General features: G+C 37.7%; 1 protein-coding gene across 2 annotated transcripts; it reads left to right on the top strand.

Annotated features, from left to right (window-relative positions):
* Positions 1–20,862: 20,862 nt before the first annotated feature.
* LOC121975680 (solute carrier family 25 member 44-like) lies at positions 20,863–25,611 on the top strand. 2 transcript variants are annotated; one of them, XM_042527476.1, is made up of 6 exons: positions 20,863–21,085; positions 21,932–22,313; positions 22,512–22,708; positions 24,183–24,327; positions 24,812–24,965; positions 25,137–25,611. In XM_042527476.1, exons 1-6 carry the CDS (start codon positions 21,018–21,020, stop codon positions 25,166–25,168), a joined length of 978 nt encoding a protein of 325 aa, XP_042383410.1. In that variant the 5' UTR covers positions 20,863–21,017; the 3' UTR covers positions 25,169–25,611. The 2 variants fall into 2 exon arrangements, with proteins under 2 accessions (XP_042383410.1, XP_042383416.1); XM_042527482.1 differs by having other exon boundaries at positions 20,874–21,085; positions 21,967–22,313.
* The last annotated feature ends 462 nt before the right edge of the window (positions 25,612–26,073 follow it).

Here is a 26,073-nt window from a genome sequence, read left to right as displayed (position 1 = left end):
GGTCGAACAGGTCATCTATTCTGGGAAGAGGATACCTATTCTTGATCGTGACCTGATTCAGTGCTCTGTAGTCGATGCATAGCCGCATGCTTCCATCCTTCTTCTTCACGAACAGTACAGGCGCTCCCCATGGTGAGTGACTAGGGCATATGAAGTCCTTGTCAAGCAGCTCCTGTAGTTGCTCCTGAAGTTCCTTCAGTTCTGCTGGAGCCATGCGATATGGCGCTTTGGAAATAGGATTGGTGCCGGGGAAGAGCTCTATCTCAAATTCAATCTCCCTGACTGGTGCTAGGCCTGGTAACTCCTCAGGGAAGACTGCTGGGTAGTCACATACAACTCGGACCCCTGCTAGCTGTTGGTCCTTGTCCTGGCTGGTATTGACTACATGTGCTAGGTACCCCGTACAACCCGAATCCATCAACTTCTGTGCCTTCATAGCTGAGAGAAATTTTCTGGCTTTTCTCTTTGGTTCTCCGATGTACTCGAACTGTGCTTCTGCTTCGGGTTGGAATACGACTTTCTGTTTACGGCACTCTATGGAAGCACCGTATCTGATCAGGAAGTCCATTCCAAGGATGACGTCGTAGTCAGTCATTTCCAGCAGGATCATATCACAAAAGAGTTCCCTGTCTGCTATAATGACCGGCACTGCTCTGAGCCAGTGCGTGGATGCCATGATCTCTCCTGAAGGTAGTGCCGTCAAAAACTGACCACTGAGTACCTCGGAGGGTATTTCTAATTTTTCGGAGAACACCCTGGCTATATATGAATGGGTTGCCCCAGTATCAAATAGAGTAGCACTATGCTGAAAAATGCTAATCTGACCTGTGACAACTGTCGAGGCATTGGCTACGTCCTCTCTGGTGAGTGAGTAGATCCTCGCATTCGCCGTAGCTGGAGGGGCTTCTAATCTGCCCTGGCTGATAAGTGGACCTTCTAGAGCGGCCTGCATCTGATATAACTGAGTTGGCTGGCCTGCATACTGAATCTGCTGTGGCTGAGGAAGACCGGTCTTGTTCGGGCACTGCTTGGCCATGTGCCCTTCTTGTCCACATTCAAAGCATCCTCGTGTGCCCTTGCGACAAACCCCTGGGTGAAATTTCCCACAAGTAGCACACTTTGGATAACTGGGTCGCTTGCTAGATGGTCCTCCTTTTGGGTCACTCCCTGATTTGCGCTTGCTGTTGGAGTTCCCTTTCCAGTTAGAGTTGTGGCCTTGCTGTTTTTAAGTGTGAGAGTTTCCTTGGCCTTTGGACTCTGAGGAGACTTGCTTCTGCTGCTTTATGTTATTCTGGTAATGCTCTGTGGTCAAGGCACTGCTCACTAACTCCTCTGTGGTTTGTGGCCTATGTATGCCACCAGCCACGTTCACTGCTATCTCTGGCCTCAGCATCTTGAGCATCAACCGGATTCGTTCCTTCTCTGTGCTGACTAGCTCTGGGCATAGACGAGCCAACCTGTTGAATTTCTTCACGGCTTCCTCAACTGAAAGGTTGCCCTGACGAAACTCAGTGAACTCGTCGTAGTGGCGGTTTGTGACCCGTATGTGAAAGAACTCCTCGAAGAACTCCTTCTCGAAGTCAGCCCATAACATCTGGTTTACTGGGCGCTTCGTTCTGATTCTTTCCCACCACATGCGTGCGTCTCCTGTCAGGCAGAAGGAGGTACACTTCACCTTCTCGTGTTTTGGCCAGTCCAAAAGCTTCATCGTGCTCTCCAGTGTTTTGAACCAGGCTTGTGCATCCCATGGTTCACTAGTGCCTGAGAAGTTCTCTGGCTTGACTCGCTGCCACTGGATCAGATAGGCTTCCTTCCTTGGCTCAGCTGCTGGGACTGCTGGTGCTGGTGCTGGTGCTGTAGGCTGAGCTGGTGGAACCTCTAAGACTTCTGGAGTCGTCAGATTCGGTTCCGGGGTGACTGTGGGGGTACTCTGCTGATTAGCCTTTAAGGTGGCTATTTCCTGTTGCTGTTCAGCTAGCTGCTGCTGTAACTGAGCCACTAATGCTGTAAGGTCTGGAGGAGGCACTGAACTGCTTGCCTCTTGCTGGGGCTCAGTAGCTAGTGCCCTTCTAGCTGGGCGTCCTCGTGCCATTTCTAAAGACATAGAGAACATAACATAACTAATGTAATCACAGTTATATAACTACTGATATCATGTTTAAAAACTATCACATACTAACAAGCAGTAGGCATATAAACATGAACTGTAATAACAAAACAAGGAACATAAATTAAGTAGAGGTATTCTTACTTGGAAGCTGCAGGTACAATGCTGATGTGTGTGTAGGAAGTATGGAACACTGCTCTGATACCACTCTGTAACGACCCACCTTCTGGGTACTGGCTGTAAGGCCGGTCGCTACAATTTCTGCTGTCTATATGCTGTGCGGAAAACTGGGTTTATTAAAATTTTGCTAATCTAATTGCTGGGAACGCTGAAACTGATTGTTCTACATGTACCTAATAATTGTACACATGCTAGGGGAGGTATTTACCACTGATACCGGACTTCTGATCGGTCCACGGACCGGTCCACTGACACTGGCACGGGGAAGAACCTTTGGATCGGTCGACTGACCGATCCATGATTCACTAGAGTTTCTGTACGCACCTGGATCGGTCTGCCGACCGATCCAGGACCTCACTGATCGGTCGGACTGACCGATCAGTGGTGCGCTGTTCGCGATCCAACTATCGGGATTCTTTCTGTTCGCGGCTGGATCGATCTGCCGAACGATCCAGCTGCGAACAGAGAGTTAGGACTGCCGAAACCAGCTCCCTGATCGGTCTACCGACCTATCCGAGACCCCCTGATCGATCTGCTGACCGATCAGGGGTTTCTAATTTCGTATCAGAAACTCTGATATCAGCACTGATACGTGCCAAAATCATTATACAACACTATAAAAGCTAAATGAACGTTCTACTAGATAATGGCTAACATACTAAACATGATGTGGAATATGATTCATTACTTCATGACAAATAACCACGCTAAGTGCAGAAAAACAACTAACAATGTTCTGATAGTTAACTCTCTAAAGTTGTAAGACAGTAAACTTGCTAAATATTCCAAACATAAGATAAATTTGCTAGATCCCTCAGATCTTTATTCCAGGTTCCTTCCACACACATCTTGATCTGCATTGCCCTCCAGCCTCCACTAGTCCACTTTTCTTTTACCTGTATCTGCAGTATAAGAAAAGTAGCATCTGTAAGCTAAAAAGCTTAGTAAGAAACCATCTACCTCACAAAAACATGCATACGGTGCAGATATGGTTTTTAAAACATGCTATTTGAAATATACTGACTAGGCTAAACATGGCATGGCATGTGATCATACAAGCATAGCAATCAAGAACTGAACATAAGCTATCATAATGTATCAACAAGGAAGAGCTAAACTGAAACTAAGTTGATCTCACATAACTGATTGTGAATTTGAAAAGCTATACATATAATAAGTGAAAATACTAAACATCTGCTGAGGGCCCTGGCAACTGTACTTACTATGCGTAAACCCGGGATTGCAAGTTCCGAATCTAGTAGGGTTTACTAGGTTAGCTAAACCTAGGGACGACTATGGGAGTCCAGCCCAGTGGATATCTAATCCAGTACAGTGCCACTGCTGAAAGTAAAATACTGAATGCTATATACTTATTTTGCTGAATCTAGGTTATCTGAACCTAGAACTAGGTTGTCTGAACCTAGAGGCTACTGTGGGAGCCCACCCATTGGACTGTAGTCCTACATAAGTTGAAATAAAACTAATTTGCTATTTTAAATGCTTCTAGTGCATTTAATAGGTTAATTAAATTGTCTATTACTGAGCTAGACCTTTAATCGAACACCTAGGATACTCTAACTCTTCTCCCTATTAGGGAGACCACCTCTAGGCACCCGACAACGTCTAACCTCCTATCTGAAGAGGGAAACATGCCCGGCCCATCTAGAGGTGCTCAACTACATCCCTAATCTGCGAAGAGAGTTAAACACACCCTAGATATCAATAAAAATCTGCATACATCCTAACTAAAGCATAAAAACTCAAACGGAAGCTATTATACTGCAGGTGAGGGGTTTCTTACCTCGTATGCTAGATTTCTTACAAATCTAATCGTTAGAAATTCCGGTGGGGATGACTTCTCGACGATTCGCTCGCGTCCACGTGCTCTACTCGCGGAGGGAAACGTCCTCGTGCTGAAATCGTCGCCGGAAAGTGACCTTGGGACCCTAGGGAGAGAACCCTGGGTCTTCCTTGATGTGGCGCCGAGAGAAGGAGAGAAGAAGGGGTTGGCGTCGGTGAGGGTTTTGGAGAAAAAGTGGCGTGAGGCTTGTGAGGAGAGGGCTGTCGAACCAAATTATAAACCAAAACCTACTTAAGTTTTTAATTTATATTAAGTGGGTAACTAGGCCCAACTCAAATATAAATATAAATGTTTCCCTTCTCTTTCAGCACGGCCCTGCTGGGTTCACCGGTCACTAAGGCTAACTAAAGGTTTAGCGGACCCGAGAGGTTCCGGGTTCGATTCCCGCTTAAACCATTTTACTTTTCTATTAGTTTTGCTACTTCCGCTACTCGGAAAATTCCGGAAAAATATCTAAAAATTCCAGGAAAATCACAGAATAATTCTAATGCAAGTTTGAGAATTTTCGGGCATTACATTGATCAAGTTGGTTGTGTTGGAACCCCAAGGTTGTTTTGATGTGATCAACAAGTTAAGTTAGGTCCTGTGGTGTTTTAATCTTATGTCTAAGTGTGCAGGAGCTTAGAAGCACAGGGGGTCGAGCGGAAGACGCAGCTAGCGAGAAGGATGTGTTGGTGCGGGAAGCATCCGACGATTGAACCCAAGTTTTAATAATGGAAAAGGGATTCAAAGTTAAGTTGTTTTGTTATCTAACATGTGTGAATGAGGTTTTTCAGGAAAGTCCTAACTGTGGTTAGGCAGGCGGAAAAGCCTAAGGGGCGGTAGCCTTAGGTCCTAGGAGGTGGTAATCCTAGGTGGTGGAAATCCTAAGGGGGATAACCTTAGATCCTAGGGGGAGGCAACCCTAGGTGGCGAAAAACCCTAGGGGGTGGTAACCCTAGGTCCTAGGGGGTGATAACCCTAGGTGGTGGAAATCCTAAGGGGGATAACCTTAGGTCCTAGGGGGAGGTAACCCTAGGTGGCAAAAAACCCTAGGGGGTGGTAACCCTAGGTCCTAGGGGTGGTAACTCTAAGTAGAAAGTCCAGTCGGTCTGGAGGACCAGATTGACATCAGGTCTACTCTCCTAAGTGGAGTAGGTGAGGACGCATTCCCCGCTGAGGGAACAATAGGCGTCTGTTCGACCTAGGGTTTTCAGTAGGAAATTCGAAGTCAGAACCGGACAATCCGAAGACTGTCAAACTTATTTTTCTAATATATTATCTGTTATGTTCTAACTCTATTTTGCAGGAGACTAACATTTTGTGTAGGGGTAGAACTGACCGGGATCTGTCGACCGAACGTTTGGATCGATCGACTGAACCCCCCCCCCCCAAGCAGCAGGTTAGATTTCCAGCGAGTGGACCGAGCTCGACCAGGGGATCAGTCGACCGAACCTGGTTATCGGTCGACCGAACTGGATATAGGAGTTAACCAGATCAAAGCGGAGTGAGCAGATCGAGCGGATCGGATGAGGAGGAGATCATCTGATCGGTCGACCGAACATGGGGATCGTTCGACCGATCCGCCTCGGGTCAAACTTGATCCCGAGCTTTGAGGATCTGGATCAATCCTGTGGAGCCTATAAAAGTGTTGGAGTGTATACTGAAAGCCTAAGCTTTGTAAACATTCATTATGAATAAAGAATCACATTTGGTCAAATTGTCTACATTTAGTTGTAGTTGTTCAATTAATTTATATTGTAGATAACATAGTATGTGGTGTCACATGCAGAAGATAATGTTATCAGTACCTTATAAATTATAAACAGTAGCTCACGACCAAAATGGAAAGGAACAAACCATTAGAAGGTCATAGTGTAATTAGGTATTAGTTTATCTTGACTATATAATTACACTAGTACACTCAGAGTGTATTGAGTAGGACCATTTGAGGTCGTTTCTTTTATACTGACTTTATAAAGGAACAAAGACCTCAGTTATTATGGAAGTGTGTGCTCTTAATCCTAATATAATAACAAGCACATATATTTGATATTTATTTCTTTAATTTATCAATGGGTGAGATTTAGTTCGATGAATCAATAAACCCGATAAGTTGGGAAATGATATCACTTATAGTGTGTGTTGTTGATTATAGAAGGAAACTGTGTCCTAGAGATACTAGGTTGATAATGTCCTCAAGAGGAGCTCATAAGGATTATCATGTTAAACCCTGCAGGTGGACTTAGTCCGACATGACAATAAGGTTGAGTGGTACTACTCTTGGATTTAGATATTAATTAAATGAGTTGTCAGTAACTCACTTAATTAGTGGACATTCGATATCTTAAACACAGGGAGACTAACACACTCATAATAAGAAGGAGCCCAAAAATGTAATTTGGGATTGGTGCGGTAGTTCAATAATAGTTCTCTAGTGGAATGAATTATTATTGATAAAATTAAGTTGTGTGTTCGGGGCGAACATGGGATGCTTAATTTTATCGGGAGACCAAAATCAATTCCTCCTCTCGGTCCCTATCGTAGCCTCTTATTTATAGAGTACTATACCCACCTTCTATACCCACCAATAGGGGGCCGGCCAAGCTAGCTTGGGAACCAAGCTAGGGCCGGCCTAGGTATAAATTGGGGTGGCCGGCCCTAGCTTGAACTCAAGCTAGTGGGGGCCGGCCAAATTAAATTAAAAATGAATTTTAATTTTAATTTTTATTATGTGGAAGAAATAATTTATTAAAGAGAATTAAAATTAAAATATCCCTCTTATAAAAGATCTACAAAAGATTAAAGAAAGAGATTAGATCTCTTTCCTTATTTGTAGATTGGTGAGATATTTTATTTTCTCTTTAAAAATTATTCACATGTTGTAAAATTAAAATTATAGAAATTTCCTTTTATCAACCATGAAGAGATTTTTGAAGAGAAATTTTTTTTTTTTAAATTTCCGGAAACAAATTAGGAAGTTTTAATTTGTTGATTAAAACTTGTCTAAATTGTTTCCCCTTGATGTGGCCGGCCAATATAGATTAAATTGGGAAATTTTATTTTATTTTTCTCAATTAAATCATGTCAAGAAAATTAAGGAAATTTTATTGTAATTAAATTTCCTAATTTGCCTTGGCCAAGGAATATAAAAGAAGGGGTGAGGGTGCCTTCACTAGACACAACCTCTATTATTTTCTCTTCCCCTTTTCCTTGGTGTTGTGGTCGGCCATCATCATCTCCCTCTCTTCCTCTTGTGGTGGCCGAACCTCTCTCTCCCCTTGGAGCTCTTGTGGTGGCCGGATACTACTTGGAGAAGAAGAAGAAGAAGGAGAGAAAGCTAGCATCTCTTGGAGCTTGGTTGGTGTTTTAATCTTCTTCCTTGGTGAAGCTTCTTGATTGTGGCCGAACCTAGCTAGGAGAAGAAGAAGGTGGTTGGTGTTTTCTCATCTCGGAAGATCGTTGCCCACACAACGTCCGAGGTTAGAAGAGGAATACGGTAGAAGATCAAGAGATTTTTCTACAAGGTATAACTAGTAATTTTTCTTTCCGCATCATACTAGTTATTTATGGAAATAATACCAAATACAAGAGGCTTACGTTCTAGAATTTCGAATATGTTTTTCGATGTTGTGTTCTTTTATTTTTTTTTTCCTTGTGATTTGATTGTTCTCTTCGGTTAACCTAAAGTTATTTTAGGAAATTAAATATTAGATTTCTATAAAAGGTTTTGTCTAGTCGGTGGTGGTTGCTCCCATATCCAAGAAGGTCGTGTGCCTCGCCACGTCAGTACTGGGAACCAATTATGGAAATTAATATTTAATGGAATTAATAACTTAAGGTGGTTTGGGTCGAACGTGTTAAGTTCCGCAGGAGATCCAAGTCAAAACCTAAAAGAACAAATAGATTAAGTTTTGGATCAAACGTGTTAAGTTCCGCAGGCGATCCAAAATTTAATTTAAAAGAACACATGGTAGCTAGGAAAAGGTTCAGACCTTTGTACAAAATTTTTGTACAGTGGAACCTCTAGGTTTTCCGAGTAGCAACCAACAAAAAGGAGACTCGAGAAGCAGCTTCAACATCAACTCGAACAGAACATCCTGTGCACTTGTACGTTGCTCCGAATGCTTAAACGACGCTCCGCTGCTCCGACAACTGACGACGAACTTTCCTCATCTTTTGTGTTGTCGGTATTGTAATTCTTTATTCAGCACTTGTAATTTTAAGTTGTAAAAGATTTACGGATTGATAGTGATTGCCCACCGAAAGCGATCAACGATTGCGGGCCTTGGAGTAGGAGTCGCCCAAGGCTCCGAACCAAGTAAAAAACTTGGTATCTTTGTTCTTTGTGTTTGTCTTTATCTTATTTTCGCTGTGAGTTTTTCGAAACGCGGGTGAAAGCCACGAGCACTATCCACCCCCCCTCTAGCGTTTCTCGATCCAACAATTAGTATCAGAGCGGGGTCGCTTCGAACAGGTGAAACCACCTTTCAAGCAAGTTTTTCGTGGTATTTTCAATTTTTCAGAGTCGATCGGAATTAGTATAATTGCTATATTCAGATCTATCTTTATCGAATCGATTTTTGCTCGAAGTTGGTACAACACCACTCGAGTTCGTTTGTTTTCTTTTTCTTCCCGCACTACTAATCCAAGACCAATTCTTGGAACAGATTTTTTCTATTTTTATGTGTGCAAATTTTCAATGGCTCAATAAGAAGACTACAGCACTGTCCGCCCACCGCTCTTCACCGGAGAGGACTTCGGCTACTGGAAGGGCCGAATGGAGTCATACATGCAGACCCAGTTCGAGATGTGGATGATTGTCAAGACCGGACTCGAACTTCCAATTGACGGTGTCGGCAAACCGATACCTTGCGAGAACTGGGATGCAACCCTAATCAAGAAGGTAGAAGCAAATGCCAAAGCGACCTACACCCTCCAGTGTGGCCTGACAAAGGAGGAACTCAACAGAGTAGGACCTTTCTCAAGTATAAAGGAGCTGTGGCAAAAGCTGATCGAACTACACGAGGGTACATCAGACACAAAGGTAAGCAAGAGAGACCTTATTTTAAATAAACTATATAACATTAAATTGCAGGAAAATGAAACGACAAGCCAACTGCACACCCGCATACAATACCTATTGAACATACTCCACACAATCGGCCAAAGGGTGGAGAATCGCGACATATTGAGGTATGCCTTAAACGTCTTTCCGAGGAATACCTTGTGGGCATCCATGGTTGATGCGTTCAAGGTTTCTAAGGATCTCTCTTCAATCAAGTTAGATGAGTTATTTGCAGAATTTGAATTACATGAACAGATTAACTCACGTCTGGCCAAGAAGGGTATAGCTTTGGTTGCAAGTACAAGCAGAACCCGAGAAGCTAAAACAAAGTGTAGAACCAAACCAGAATCAGAAGAAGAACCAGATTCAGACGACGACGACGGCGAGCTCACGGCCGAACTCGTCAACCTGGTGAGGAAACTCTACAGAAAGAAGAGTGGCTTCAACAAGAAGGATGTCAAAAAGGTTATCCAGTCCAAGGAGGCCTAACCAAAGGTGAAGTTCGAGGTGACGTGCTACGGATACAACCAAAAGGGGCACATCAAAGTCAACTGCCCGAACCAGAAAGATGCGAAGAAACCAAGAAGGAAGAAGGCCCTGAAAGTGACTTGGGATGAGTCTTCTTCAGAAGAGTCCGACGGTGAAGAACTCGAACAGACGAGTTTCCTCGCAATGATGGCCCGGTACCAAATCAATAAATCCGGAAGTGAGGACGAATCGGAAGCTGAGTCCGAGAGAAGCCACGGATCCGTATCCATTTCTGAAGGGCCGAACCCCTCTGTAACTACATTTCGTTTGTATAATTTAATAAATTACTTAATGCGTAAACTAGCTAAGTCTAATGGTCGGATCAAGTCACTTCTAAAGGAAGTAACATCCCTTAAAGAAGTGATTAATACCGAATCCTTGGCTGACCCTGTTCAGACTGGAACCTCAACTCAAGTCCAAAAACTTGAGGAAGAGAATTCAAGCCTAAAAATTCAAGTCAAGGATTTGAAAACTGCATTGGAACTGTTTACACTAGGTTCCAAGAATCTTGACTTAATTCTTGAAAAATAAAAAGTCGTATACAATCGATCCAGACTAGGATTTAAAGCTAAAAAGAAATATCAATCTTATTTATCGCTTGTTAACAGACCGAATAGAAAGATAGTCCAAGCATGGGTACCTAAGTCCAACTTGGTCAATCAAGTTGGACTTTGTCAATATTGGGCCCCCAAGGATCAAGTATATTATCTTGATAGACCATATCGAGGCTATGATCCAGAGGGACCAATAGAAAAACTATCTTAAAAAATAGATAAAATTGCTTGATGTGTATTTACTTTTTTCTTGTAATAAGCATGTTTAAACTAGGATAGATTAAGGACCTAGGCATAATGTACACTTGTTTAGTTAAACCTAGGGGTTTCAAAAGGGAAATTAAATATATATTTTCTTTGAAAGGCTCTGTCTAGAAGTGGTGGATAATCCCATACCCAAGAAGGCCTAGTGCCTCGCCACAATCTGGGAGCCAATCTTCGAAATGTATATTTAATTAATCAATTGGAAAACCTAAGTTTAACTCAAATGTAAATTAATCCTTAGAAATAATCTAAAATAAGATAACCATCTCACAAAACTACTCAAGGTTCCCTGATTGATAAACTTAGAATCGGGTGAGATAGATCTTGGTTGAACTTAATCTAATCTAATTAAATAATTTAATCCAATCCAATTAATTAACTTAATAATTTAATCTAATTAATTAACAATAATTTAATCTAATTAATTAACTTAATAATTTAATCTAATTTAGTGAATAATTAACTCAATAATTTCTAATTAATCAATTTAATAACTTAATTAACTTAATAATTAACTAAAATCTAATTAATTAACTTAACTAATCGACTTAACTAACGAATTAACTTAATCAACTACTTAATAAACTAAAATAAATTAACTTAATTAACTTTATAATTAACTAAAATCTAATTAATTAACTTAACTAATCGACTTAACTAATAAATTAACTTAATCAACTAAATAAAATAAATTAACTTAAACCAATTAACTTAATAAACCATCTCACAAACACTCATAGGAATACCATGGTTGATCATCTAAACTAGGTGAGATGGAACATTAAGTTAATTTTAGTCAAACTATTTTCTAAATCCATCAAATTGACCCAAATCAAATACTTTATGTAGAAACATAAAGAATTAGATCAATGGATGCTAGATAGTGAATGCTCCAGGCACATGACTGGAGACAGACTGAAATTCACTAAACTGAAACTCAAGAACCTAGGGTCGGTTGCATTCGGCAATAACTGAACCCTTAAGGTAATCGGAATAGGTAATATCCAATTAAATTCTGATTTTTATATTCGAAAAGTGTTATTAGTTGAACAATTTAGTTTCAATTTACTTAGTATTAGCCAATTATGTGACTCAGGATACTTAGTCACTTTTTCAAAAAATGAATGCATAATTAAGAATATTAATAATCCTGAAATCACACTTAAGGGAATTAGGAAAAAGAACATTTATACAATAGACCTACCTACCTCTTCACAAGAGTGTCTATTGACACAACAAGAGGAAACCGAGTTGTGGCACAGGAGACTGGGTCACACTCATACTAGACTCATTTAAAAAATGAGTCAAAATGATTTAGTTAGAGGTTTGCCTAAATTAAAATTTATTGAAAATTTAACTTGTGATGCTTGTCAGCAAGGTAAACAAACCAAGTTAAGCCATAAGTTAACCAACCTAAACAGAACAACTTCTATACTTGAGCTCCTTCACCTAGGCTTGTTTGATTCACACGGAGCCAAGTCCCTAAGCAAAAAACCAATATTGCTTAGTGATAATCGATGACTACTCAAGATTTACTTGGGTAAAATTCATAAAAACTAAAGATGAAACCTTTGAAGTTTTTAAAATCTTTTGAAAATTAATAGAAAATGAAAAAGACACTCAAATAAAAAGAATTAGAAGTGACCATGGGGGAGAATTTGAAAACCATAAATTTATTGAATTTTGTGAAATTAATGGCTATAAACACGAATACTCATGCCCTAGGACCCCCCAACAAAATGGTCTAATAGAACAGAAAAACAGAATCCTACAAGAAGTCGCTAGGACCATGTTGAATGAATACAAACTATCTAACCAATTCTGGGCTGAAGCAATTAATACAGTCTGTTATATACAAAATAGAATTTTACTTAATAAATATCAAAATAAAACACCTTATGAAATATATTACAATAAAATTCCTAACTTAAACTATTTAAAAGTATTTGGCTATAAAGTATTTATTTTAAACACCAAAGACTATTTAGAAAAATTTATATAAAAAACAACCCCAGGAATATTTTTAGGGTACTCAACAACTAGTAGGCATATAGGGTTTACAACAAAAATACTCTAAAAGTTGAAGAAACTACAAATGTAATTTTTGATGAATTACCTAATGTAGTAAATGAAAATATCAATATATAGAAAATATTAACTCAAGAAATTTAGAAGATGATGAAGAAATTCCACTTGAACCTAGTGAATTACAAGAACCAATTACTGACTCAACTATAAGACCAACAAGAACAAATATTAATCACCCATCTGACCAAATTTTGGGTGATCCAACTCTAGGAGTCAAAACTAGGTCATCCTATAGGAACCTAAGCCAAATAGCCCTGATTTCCAAAATTAACCCAAAACTTTACACGAAGCCTACCCGACCCAGACTAGACACTAGCAATGCAAGAGAAATTAGCCCAATTTGAAAGAAATCAGGTCTGGGAATTAGTACATAAACCCATTAACAAGACCATAATTGATACTAAATGGGTTTTTAGGAACAAGTTAAATGATCAGGGTGAAATAGTTAGAAACAAAGCAAGGTTAGTAGCTAAAGGGTTCAACCAAGTAGAAGGGTTAGACTATGATGAGACCTATACCCCTATAACCAGACTTGAATCCATTAGGATGTTGTTGGCCTATGTAGCACATAAAGGATTCAAGCTTTATCAAATGGATGTAAAATCTGCTTTCTTAAACAGATTTATCAAAGAAGAGGTATATGTAAGTCAACCCCCCAGATTTGAGGACTTAGAATATTCAAATCATGTCTTTAGGCTAAAAAAGCCCTATTTGGACTAAAGCAAGCACCTAGGGCTTGGTATGAACGTCTATCCAATTATCTAATATCTAAAGGGTTAACCAAGGTCAAATAGATCCAACCCTATTTGTAAAAACCCTAGAAAATAATATTTTTATAGCTCAAATATATGTAGACGATATAATTTTTGGCTTAACTAATTCTAAATTTTTTTTAAAAATTACCAAATTAATGAAAAATGAATTTGAAATGAGTTTAGTAGGTGAACTTAACTTTTTCCTAGATCTACAAATTAAACAAACCAAAGATGAAATTTATATTATTCAAACTAAATATGCTAAGGAATTAATTAGAAAATTTGGAATGGATAATTCAAAAATTACTAATACACCAATGGCTACCAACATAAAATTGACTCAGACTTAGAAGGAAAACCTGTAGACCTGAAATACTATCGAAGTGTGATAGGAAGTCTACTGTACCTAACTTCTAGTCGACTGGACATTCTTTTTGCAGTAGGTATGTGTGCAAGATATCAATCTTATGCAAAAGAGTCACACTTCACATACGTTAAAAGAATACTTAGGTATATTAAGGGAACCCTAAATGTAGGATTATGGTACCCTAGATCTTTCACCCTTGATCTAATCGGCTATTCTAACTCAAACTATGTCGGGTGCAAACTAGATAGAAAAAGTACAAGTGATAGCTGTCAATTTCTAGGTCAGTGTCTAGTAAGTTGGTCAAGCAGAAAGCAACGCTGTATTGCTTTATCTACCACTGAAGCTGAATATATAGCCCTAGGAAAATGTGCATCTCAATTATTATGGATGATGCATACCCTAAAAGACTATCAACTATAATATTAGAAAATAAAATTTTCAATTGATAATATGATCGTGTAGCTAAGCGTGATATTGTACTTAACTATATTGAGTCAAAATCAAACCTAGCTGACATATTCACAAAGCCCTTACCTGAACTTGAGTTCAGTTCACTTAGAAGACAAATAGGGATGTGCTTAGTAGAATAGAACTTATTTTCTGCTTACTATATTTCTCAACTTGTTTTTAAAATTGGTTTTAAACTCCTAGAATAAATATTTTTCAAAATTTCAACTTTTGTTAGTTTTTCAAAAATCTAGTTTAGCCTAGGATTTCACCCTTAGAAATCATGTACCCCTAGTTTTAGCAAGAGCATCTCGCAAGCACCCTAGGGTTAACTTGCTTGTGTTTGAAAATACTTAGAATGGTGTGAGATGCATAGGGTACTGCCTGAACTTCAGTATGCTTATGTCTGTACATCGATATAAGTCTGGGTTATAAATACCTAACTTACATTAATCAAGTTAAGTTATCCAGACTTAGTCAAAAATAACTGGATCACTAACTTAACTTGACTAACCAAGTGAAAAACTGTTGTCCTCTATGTAGACAGCTAGTAGCTAATGGTTATACATGTGGCCAAGAAATTAAGTATTGAGTTTTATTTTTTTTACTCATGCTTGGACTATAGGATTTTTTGAATGTTTTTTTAGGGTGGCCTTAGCTAAAATTATTTAAATCAAGTGGTGGTGCTAAAATTTAAGCTAAATTTAAATCAACTTCTTAACCCAAAAAAGTTCTTTTCTAGAAGATTTTTTTTAACATTTTATATACTTTAAAGTTTTATCATCTACAAACTTTTTAGCTAAGTTACTTTTCAAATCAAAACTTTCTCTGAGCTAAATCTATTTCTAAAATCAAGTTTTGAGATTTTGAGTTCACTTGGCTAAAAAATCTTACAAGAAAATTTCCTCTAAAAAGCTAAATGTTCTTGCAAAAAGTTTTTCAAATTTAACTAAGTATTTTGTAAAAGCTTTTTAAATTTGGATAAGTATTTTTCAAAAAGTCTTTCAAAATTAGCTAAGTACTTCAAATTTGGCTAAGTATTTTTCAAAAGCTTTTCAAATTTATCTAAGTAAAAAAAAGCTTTTCAAAATTTAAAAGAAAAAGCCTTTTTAAATTTATGATAAAACCTTTGATTTCACTTAGCTAAAAGTATTACAAGAAAATTTATTCTAAAAAGCTAAGTGTTTATCAAAGTATTTCTAATTCTCTATGTAAACATTCTAAAAAGATAAATTATCTCTCAAAAAGAAGTTATTCTTAGCTAAGGCCATTGATCATTTTCCTATTTTGTCTTTACTTTCTTGCTTATTTTGATATATGGCAAAGGGGGAGAGTATAAGAAAATTCAAAAGTATTCAAAAGTATAAGAAAATTCAAACAAAGAAATTAAAATTCAAATTAAATTTTTAAGAGGAGCTTTTATTAAGGGGAAGTTCTTTTTCAAAGTTTATGTTTGTCCTATTTTTATACTGTTATGATTATGTTGTCTTTGAAAATCCTTTATAGTATTGTTTTACTTAACTTTGACTTTTTGTTGTCATAATCAAAAAGGAGGAGATTGATGGTGCGGGAAGCATCCGACGATCGAACCCAAGTTTTGATAATGGCAAAGGGATTCAAAGTTAAGTTGTTTTGTTATCTAACATGTGTGAATGAGGTTTTTCAGGAAACTCCTAACTGCGGTTAGGCAGGCGGAAAATCCTAAGGGGCAGTAACCTTAGGTCCTAGGGGGTGGTAACCCTAGGTGGTGGAAATCCTAAGGGGGGGTAACCTTAGGTCCTAGGGGGAGGTAACCCTAGGTGCTGAAAAACCCTAGGGGGTGGTAACCCTAGGTAGAAAGTCCAGTCAGTCTGGAGGACCGGATTGGTATCAGGTCTGCTCTCCTGAGTGGAGTAGGTGAGCACTCGTTCCCCGCTGAGGGAATAGTAGGCGTCGGTTCGACCTAGGGTTTCCGATCAGAAATTTGAAGTCAGAACCGGACAATCCGAAGACTGTCAAACTTATTTTTCTAATAGATTATCTATTATGTTCTAACTCTGTTTTGCAAGAGACTAACATTTTGTGCAGGGGTAGAACTGAATGTTTGGATCAGTCGACCGATCCCCCAAGCAGCAGGTCAGATTTCTAGCGAGTGGACCAGGCTTGACTAGGGGGGCAGTCGACCGAACCTGGTTATCGGTCGACCAAACCAGAGATAGGAGTTGACCAGATCGAAGCGGAGCGAGCGGATTGGGCGGATCGGATGAGGAGGAGATCATCTGATCGGTCGACCGAACGTGGGGATCGGTCGACCGATCCACCTCGGGTCAAACCTGATCCCAAGCTTTGAGGATCTGGATCAGTCCTGCGGAGCCTATAAAAGGAGCCTCGGGAAGCAGCTTCGACATCAACTCAAACAGAACATCCTGTGCACTTGTACGCTGCTACGAATGCTCAAACAACGCTCTGCTGCTCCGACAACTGACAACGAACTTTCCTAATCTTTTGTGTTGTCAGTATTGTAATTATTTATTCAGCACTTGTAATTTTAAGTTGTAAAAGATTTATGGATTGATAGTGATTGTCCACTGAAAGCGATCAACGATCACGGGCCTTGGAGTAGGAGTCGCTCAAGGCTCTGAACCAAGTAAAAAACTTGGTGTCTTTGTTCTTTGTGTTCGTCTTTATCTTATTTCCACTGCGAGTTTTCTGAAACGCGAGTGAAAGCCACGAGCGCTATTCACCCTCCCCCCCTCTAGCGCTTCTCGATCCAATAGGACGGCATGGGAGAGTGCGTCTCAGGGACGAGGCGCTACTGAAGAGTACACCGGCAGACGAAAAGGAAGCATGCGGTGTTTCCAAGGGATGAGAAGCTGGAGCGGAAGATTGCTCGGAGAGCAAGAGATGCAGCTAGCGAGAAAGTCGGCACAGGGTGCGACCGAGGGACGAAGAGCTGCGGATGAGTACACTGGCGGACGAGAAGGAAACATGCGACGATTCCGATGGACGAGAAGCCGAAGCGGAAGTCTGTTTGAGAAGGCTAACATTGGATTTGGGTGAGCCTTATTTCGGTTGGTTGAAATCACCCAAGCGAGCCGGAGCGGAAGATCTGGACCAAGGCGAACGGAACCGGAGCAGAGGGCCCGAACCAGAAAAAGTCAACTCTATTGACTTTCTTGGTCCGGGCGCCTGAATCTGAAGTTTATCAAGATCGCGGTCAAACGCGATCTATGTGAAAAGGGATAAAGTTTTATCCCCTCCCAAGCGTCTGGAACCCTTTCAAGCGCCCCGACCAAGGCTATAAATATATCCTTGGTCCAAGAAGCTGATCAACTCAAACAATTAGCATTTCCAACACATGTGCGCTCCATTTGTAGTTTAGCTTCTTTATTTTCTGTGCTTAAATGTTGTAAGAGACTTCTCCGCCTGAAAGAGATAGTTAGTGCGCTTCAACTTCCTTGGATTCACAACCTCCCCGGTTGTAACCAAGTAAAACCCCTTTGCCTCTTCTTTCCTGTTTTATTTGTTTACTTTATTTATGGAAGTGTTATTTTGAAAGATCGAGAAGGATTGTGTTTTTAATTTTTACAAGGCTATTCAACCCCCTTCTAGCCAGTCCAGCGGTCCCAACAGGTTGAACTGTTTTTCTACTTGCTCCCCCTGAGTCATAGCTTAGATATGATCTATCTAAGTAATGGATTTGACTCCTAAGAATCAAGTATAAATTTTGTTTGATTGGTTTGATTAAATATTTTATTGGAACTCATGCTTGGACTTGACTTTTAAATATTGTGAGTGTCTAATATTAATATTTTTAAAGTTTAGGAAATAATATTTAACCTAAATAAAATAAAAATAAAAAATATATTAGATTCTCATGAAGTGCCCACAAATGGATACATAAGATAACAAAATTTTTAGGAGGTGTATTCAATGTTGAACTTTTAATTATTTTGAATGACTTTTGTAGATTTTAAAAGTCTAGGCATATTCAATTTAGACTTTTATAAATTTTATAGAAATGTAGTAGTATTTAAATTAGATTTTTATAGAGTTTTAAAAAGTCATATGGTATTAAACTTGACTTTTTTAAAACTCTATGAAAATCTTTTGATATCAAAAGTTTCAATAGATTTTTATAGATTCTTTTAGAATTTCTTGGATACAAATTTTAACCAATAAGAGCTCTCCAAAATACTTAGTATAACTTTTAAAATAAAATAAAATAAGTCTGCTCCTCACCCTTGAGATTTCTATATACTTCAAATCTCCTACGAATAAGTCCTTTCTCTTCTCGATTTTAATTATTTCTTTGATCTTAAAGGACCTATCCTTTTTCAACCTCTTAGCAGCCTACATCACCTTTTGCATGCCCCAATCGTTCCACTCTTCGAGTTCCTTCTCGAGTATGTATTTTATACGAAACTGAGAGTCCTCTGAAATATTTTGTCAAGTGCTCTCACAGCTATATTTGCTCGCTCGATTGCTCGACAATTTGCTCATTGATTGTAGATAGGAGATTTTTCGAGTCCAATTGTGACTCGATTTGAGAGGTAATAAAAGTGTCCAATTGCTCAAGATTCCTAGAATAGGCACAACAAACATCAAGGTCGAGTCGCAGCATCAAGCGCCACAAAACCTCACCTTTACTAAGTGACTTGTTTGCCTTACTGATCACATCATTGACCATCTCTTTCGAGATTCTCATCTTCTTCTTCTTCTGCAATTCGTCATAAGCTTTCAGTTTATAAAAATGATCTGCATTAAGCATTTTTGTTAGGATAATCATGGGATATAAAGGCTTTAATTGCTGCTCAACCCACAACTTGTACCAGCCAACCCGATAATCCATAAGCTCAGATATTTTATTTTGAGTTTCTCTCTTTTTTCTCTTTACATGCATTTTTCTTTTTGGGTCATCGTGAATTTTATTGTTTGTGTTTATCTATTAATCTATTAATTTGAATTAACTTTTTGAATTCATTTTTTTTTTCTCTTTTCCCCTCGTACCCTCTCCTCTAGCAAACCCTTTATCCTATTTCTGTGCCTTTACAGTTGATTCACGATATATTAAAAACTATAATATATTCTATTTTTTCTCAAATTATGATTGTTTTTTTTCTCTTTCAATGCAATACTTTATTAAAAATTTGACCAAATTAAATAGTAGACCAATATTTCACGATAATTTTGATCAAATTTATAAATAAAAAATATTTAAAATTATTATAATATTATTGGATTTAAAATTATATTATTATTTTTTTAAAGTATAAGGTGAGACTTGATTCTCTTTTTGTTTTAGCCCAAGTAAATTAAAAGTATAAAAAGTTGAAAAAATTTCTTATGGACAGTTTGTTATTTATTATTTTATTAAAAAAATAAATTTAATCGTCGTGGAATGATTTCTCAAAATGTTTTGACAACTTGTAACTTTGATTTAGGATTCATATATGTGCTCAGTGGGTAGGAAGATCTATCCATAATTCAAATGGTTGACAGATGTTTTATCAAGAAATAATGGACTTAAAGTTCCGCAAAGTATATATATTTTATTCTATATATTACTTGCTTATTTTATTTTATTTTATTTTTTTAATTTTTCAAAATTGCATATGTTATTTAATTTGGTCTGATTTTATAGGTAAATATTTTTTAGTGGATAGTGGATATACAAATTGGCATCAATTTTTGGCTCACTTTGAGGTATGCGATATTATCTCCAGGAATTCACTGACCAAGGTCGTCATCCAGAAAATGAAAAAAAGTTGTTCAATCATCATCATGCCTCCTTGAGGAACATCATTGAGATGATATTTGAAATATTTAAATCGTAATTTAAAATATTCAGAACAACTCCTCTATTTTTATATACTATACAAGACGAGCTTGTTTTGGCTTGTGCCAGATTGCTTAATTTTTTTCGCAAAGAGTGTCATTCTGATGAATTTTTAGTTGAACCAGATAATGAAGCTTCATCGTCCTTGTCAAAACAAATTCATGCTGTTGATTATTTTGATCAATTATTTGATTCTCAAAAACAACAATGAACAAATGTTAATGCATAAAGAGATATAATAGCGAATCGAATGTGAAATGATATTTATCATATTGGCAATAACGAAACTTAAAATTTTTCTTTCCCGTAAATTCCCAAGTTTTCGTTTACAAATATTTATAAAAGTCTATAGAACTCCATAAAAAAAATTTCACAATTATATGAGATTTTATAAAAGTTAATAAAAATTTATTAATTTTATAAAACTCTATTATTAAAAAAATTAATAAAAATCATTCAATCTCTTAATTAAATACACTCCCTAAACTAACATTAAAGTTATATTTTGAATTTTTTTTATTAAAGACATGTAGATAATCCGTGGAACATCGAAACTCGAAAGGTCAATTTTAAATAACAATTAAATACATTTTATTTTAATATAATATCCATATTAATCTAGTCATATTATTTATATTTTCAAATATAATTAGGTAAATATTAAAATCTTAATTAGTTTTTTTTAATAATAATATTATATAATTAAAAAAAATAGACACTGAAGCTCATGGCTCCGTCTGGCTGGGGCATGGGCCATCTGGACCCAAGCCCGTTTTCGGGAAGGTCAAGAGAGTTTTGAGTTATGCCGGACAACCCGTTTAAAGCGTATCAGGTCATACGCAGCCTGAAAAACGCACCAGTACCCAACCCGACCGGCCTTACCTTTGGCTTCTTCCGGCGGTCAACTTCCTCCCTTTTCTTACTCTCTCGATCGCAGTGTCTTGAGTTGGAGCCATTCCTTCTTCTTCGGGGTTTCTTGATTTGAACTGGTAGCTTAGCAGATGGGTTCAAGAGAGATTGCTCGCCCTGCGGTCCCATCTTTCGATCAGACTGAGATTAACTGGGACAAGTAAGCTGTTATTTCCTTCTTTTCCCTTTGAGATTCGACTTTCTTAGTGCGATTGGATGTTGCTAACACCGTTTGTGTGTTTATTCTCTGTTGATACGCTGATCTTGTTTTTGTTTACTTGGGTGTGAGTTTGCCATTGGGGGTCTTCATGATGTTTTGTTCGGTTTTGTTTCCATCAAGTTTAGGGTTTCTGAGTATTCCTGGTTGTAATTGTCTTCTGGGTCCGGATCTTGCTGATAACCTGAATATGTTCTTGTGAGGTTTGTTCATTTAGACCGTTCTTGTTTTTCTATTTGAAAGATTCAATATGTTTGGCGTCACCCTAGATCTATTACATGTTGAGGTTATTTTGCTGACAACATTTACGCTTCTTGCGTATTGTGCTTGCTGTTATTTTTCTCCGCCTTTTCTTTTTTGAAAAAAAAAAAGTATTTAAATAGATGTAATGATGGAAGCTCGGTCTATCTGATGAAATAAAATGCTCTATTTTGTCATAAACAAACAACTATGATTGAATCATTAGGTTTGAACCTTGAGATGTTATATTAAGAAAAGTTTGTTCTGAAAGATGAGATTTGAGATATAATGTTTGGCATCCATGGGAAATGCTGCAGATTAGAACAAATTGATCCACTTCATTTTCAATTGTACGGAGGTTATTTTGCTATGATTTCCCTACAACTTGCCCATTTCATTATTGTTGAAAGGTGTTCATGCCAAGAACACTGATTTTACTCTCTTCCTAATTTATGTGTCGTAGTTATGTTTCTGTTTGTTTATTACAACCTACGTTTCTTCATCATTCTAGTTTCTTGTTATAGTTGCAACTTGTGTTTTATTCTGCAGGCTTGACAAGACCAAATTATATGTTGTTGGAGCAGGAATTTTCAGTGGTGTTACTGTGGTACTGTATCCTCTATCTGTAATAAAGACCAGGATGCAAGTGGCTTCAAAAGATGCTGTGCAGAAGAATGCATTTTCGGCTTTCAAAAATATTCTGAAGACTGATGGCATACCTGGTCTCTATAGGGGGTTTGGGACAGTAATAACTGGAGCTATTCCTGCCCGGATCATTTTTCTCACTTCTTTGGAGATGACAAAGGCAGCTTCGTTAAAGCTGGTGGATCCATTTAAGCTTTCTGAACCAGTTCAAGCTGCTATAGCTAATGGCATTGCTGGCATGTCAGGGTCTCTATGCTCGCAAGCTGTGTTTGTTCCTGTAGATGTGGTATGAAATTTATTCCAACAGGCAACCACCTAGGGATTTCATCTGCATGCTTTGCCAACATCTTTGTTAGTTTTAAGATTCTATCAAATCACTTCAGGGATTATCTACATTCTACTTTAATGCAACTCTATTCATCTTTAGTACTACGAAAAGGAAGTATCTTTTACTGTTTTTCCTGATAAGTTGGATATCTGTTAGGTTAGCCAAAAGTTGATGGTTCAAGGATACTCTGGTTTCGCTAAATATAATGGTGGATTTGATGTTGCTCGTAAAATTTTGAAGTCTGAAGGAATCAGGGGACTTTACAGAGGATTTGGTCTGTCTATCATGACATATGCTCCTTCTAGTGCTGTGTGGTGGGCAAGTTATGGATCAAGCCAACGGATTATATGGAGGTTTGATGCTGATTCCCTCCCTTTTTAATCATTTGAAAAGCTTATTCTTTTTGAACTAATAGACGAGTGGATAATATACTGCTTGCTTTATTGTCGTAACTTATGTTCATTTGTTGGCATTTCCTTTTGATTGCATGTACAAGCATACCTGAGATAATGCTTTCTATGCTCATTCTTTTTGGGAAATTATGATTCATCACTCTTCCTACGTCCACCAAAGATGCCTTCCTTGATCTTGTCCACTCATGTATTGTCTGGCTTGTTTAAATATGCCAATTCAGGCTTTTTCCCCAGCATGGGTGGACTTAGAGGATTAGATCCAACATCAATAATGTCAATCTGTGTTTGTCACTATCCTCCTATTCTAAAAATTTACATTCCGGGAATCATCTCTATTGCTCTTTGGCATCACAAACCTTTTTATATCTTCTTTTATTCTCTTGAGACTCTTTAGAATTCTATGGATGGCTTGTGATGCCTTTAACAATGAGCATGTTTGTCTTTATCCGTCCTTATCATAGTTGACCACATCGGCAGCCATGTCATCCTTGCTTCTCTCAAACTAAGCATCATGAAATGATTCATTGCTAGTCATTGTGGTCTTCTTTGATAGATTGCATAATGGTTCATAGATCAGGTGGCTCATCCAATATGACATTACGTGGGATTCTGGGCTTTAGTATTGTGGAGATGCTGCATAGATTATATCATCACAAAGTTTGTGAAGGTCATCTTCTAGGCAAGTTGTCTCATACGAGCTGATTTGGTAACCTGGAAACACCAATGTCTGATGCACGTCATATTGTTCAGTTTGAGGGAGAAGAGAGTTGTTAACAACTACAGTGAGTCCATAGTTCAGAAATTATCTACTTTCCCATAATGCTATTGTTTCATTTTTTTTCTCATGATAATTCTGTAGTAATTGGGCTTTGCTCAAGCAAATAAATAATCCAATTCCCCTATCCTGTTGATTCACAAGTCACAACATGCGATAATATTGTAGGTCCCCTATTCTTTTCACAAGGATTTCTTTCCCACAAGAAGGGGAATTCTCCATTGATATCCTCTCTGGTCTCTCTTTCCTATAGCAGGGTCTGGGACATGTTTAAATTCAGTCCCTAACCCTAGGTCCCCTGACCACATCTTTGTTAATCTTTAGTCAATCAATTTTCTTCTTATTTTGCATGTCATGTTTCAACAGTTCTAATTTTGTTGGATGATGACAGGTTTTTTGTCATTGGCTTGCAAGGAAAAACCTCTCATGTTAGAGATTCTCCTCTTGATACAAATGTTTAACCTTATATAATCTGGAAGTGTTATGTTATATTGGCTATACCATTCTACTGCTAATAGCTATAGGATTCTCTCAAGAAAACCATTTTCCTCAGGAAAAATCTGCTTCTTTTGTTGATGCATTGTATCATAACATCTCTTTTTGATGAAATGATCAGTCTATGCTGGATCAATTTTGCAGATTCTTAGGTCATGGCAATGACAAAGAAAATGTTCCTCCTAGTCAGTTGAAGATAATTTGTGTCCAAGCAACTGGCGGTGTTGTTGCAGCTTCTATAGCATCATGTATCACTACACCACTTGACACTATCAAGACCCGACTGCAGGTAGCCATCTTAACTTTAACAGTTCAGATTGGTTTTTAGTACTTCAAATAGTTTATTCTCACTGATAAAGTTTAGTCATCAGATCATAAACTGAAATTGAATGTGTTTAGAACATTCTTGATCCCTACAATACAAACAAGGAGCATCACCTCTTTAATCTCAATTAGTAAATGAATTATAGATCTTGAAATTATATTTTGATTTGTGATAAAGATGCCATACACTGGGATTCACCTTAATTGTCTTATGAATTGTTTTATTGTCCAGTCAGCCTTTTTCATGCTTCTACATTAGTTATTTTCAAGGTAGTTCAGTCAAGATTTTTTTTTTTTTAAGGTTATGGAAATACCCAGATACCTCAGTTGAATCATGAATGTTCTGTTTAGGTATTGAAATACCCATATAGCTCCTGCTCATTCAAAATTTTTGTGTTTAGATTATGGACAATGCCTGTCTCCAGTTTAATTAATAATTTTCTGTTTAGGTTATGGACAATACTCAGAAACCAAATGTAAGACAAGTGATTAGAAGATTGATTGCTGAAGATGGATGGAAAGGCTTTTATAGAGGGCTGGGTCCCAGGTTTATCAGCATGTCAGCATGGGGTACTTCAATGATTGTAGCATATGAATATATGAGTAAGGAGATTCATCTTTCTCTGAAAATGATTGAATATTTTAGATAGGCCATGCATTCGGACTGTAGGACTTTATTATGGTTCACTAAGCTTCTTCCTAGAACATTGATCTTGTTTCTGTTTTTCTGTTAGTGCAATTATTTTTCTAATTTTGATCTTCTTGGTGTTTCAGAGAGGCTTTGTGCTATAACTGAAGAGAGTTGAGTGTGAGAATCCTATTTGAAAAAGCAAGTTATCTGCATCTTCAAAGTGGAGATATACGAGGATCTGATACTATTAGCGTTGTGCGGTAGTGAAATCTCTCTTAGACCATCATTATACCTTAAATTCATTTTCTGAGGGATCCTTGTGAGATGCATTTACGGTCACTAAACAGCTGAGGCCTCATTTTGTTTCATCCTTTTGACGAGGAATTTTACCCAGTTTAACTCTGGTAAGTAATTGATTCTCATACAAAGATATGATTTTTTCCCCCCAACTCAGGATCGTAGTATGAAGAATTCCATTACGGTTTACAGTTGAACCATGTAATAAAACAACTAACAACGTTTTCTTCCTAACATTATTCTTGGTGTCATTATGATGTTTGTTTCTTATTATCGTTTTTAAAAAAGTGATTAAAATAATATGTTACCATTTCATACTAATTTCATTTTCCGATTCATCTCCTTTCAATACCTAATTCAGCTTTGATTTTTTTTATTTGAAATGATATATTTTCATTTAGCACATTAATCTATTATCATATTTAATTTCATTTTCCTTATCATTATGTGCAATCTTTGTGATAATCACTTCCGTCCATAGGTTTTTTGCATAAGATAACCACACTTAAGCTTTTGCTTTGCTTCTTGCGTATAACTGAATTGACATTTAGATTTATGGTTGCCTCTAAAACGAACTTTCGAATGCCTTTCGTGGGACATTTCCTATCCATCTTTGGCACTTTCAAAGCATCTTCTCTTGCGTGGTATCTGTCCATTATAAAATGTCGGTCTTGAGGTGAAATAGACGATGCGTAAAGGGCTGTTTACCATGTTGACAAACAAAAAACATGGTACTGCCATGTTAGTGGTCTCTAAATTGACAAATATATGAGTGGAGATATA

The sequence above is a fragment of the Zingiber officinale genome, chromosome 1B (assembly GCF_018446385.1).
Source record: "Zingiber officinale cultivar Zhangliang chromosome 1B, Zo_v1.1, whole genome shotgun sequence".
NCBI lineage: Eukaryota > Viridiplantae > Streptophyta > Magnoliopsida > Zingiberales > Zingiberaceae > Zingiber > Zingiber officinale.
The sequence above is the reverse complement of the archived record's forward strand: the minus strand, read 5'-3'. Positions and strand labels throughout refer to the sequence as shown.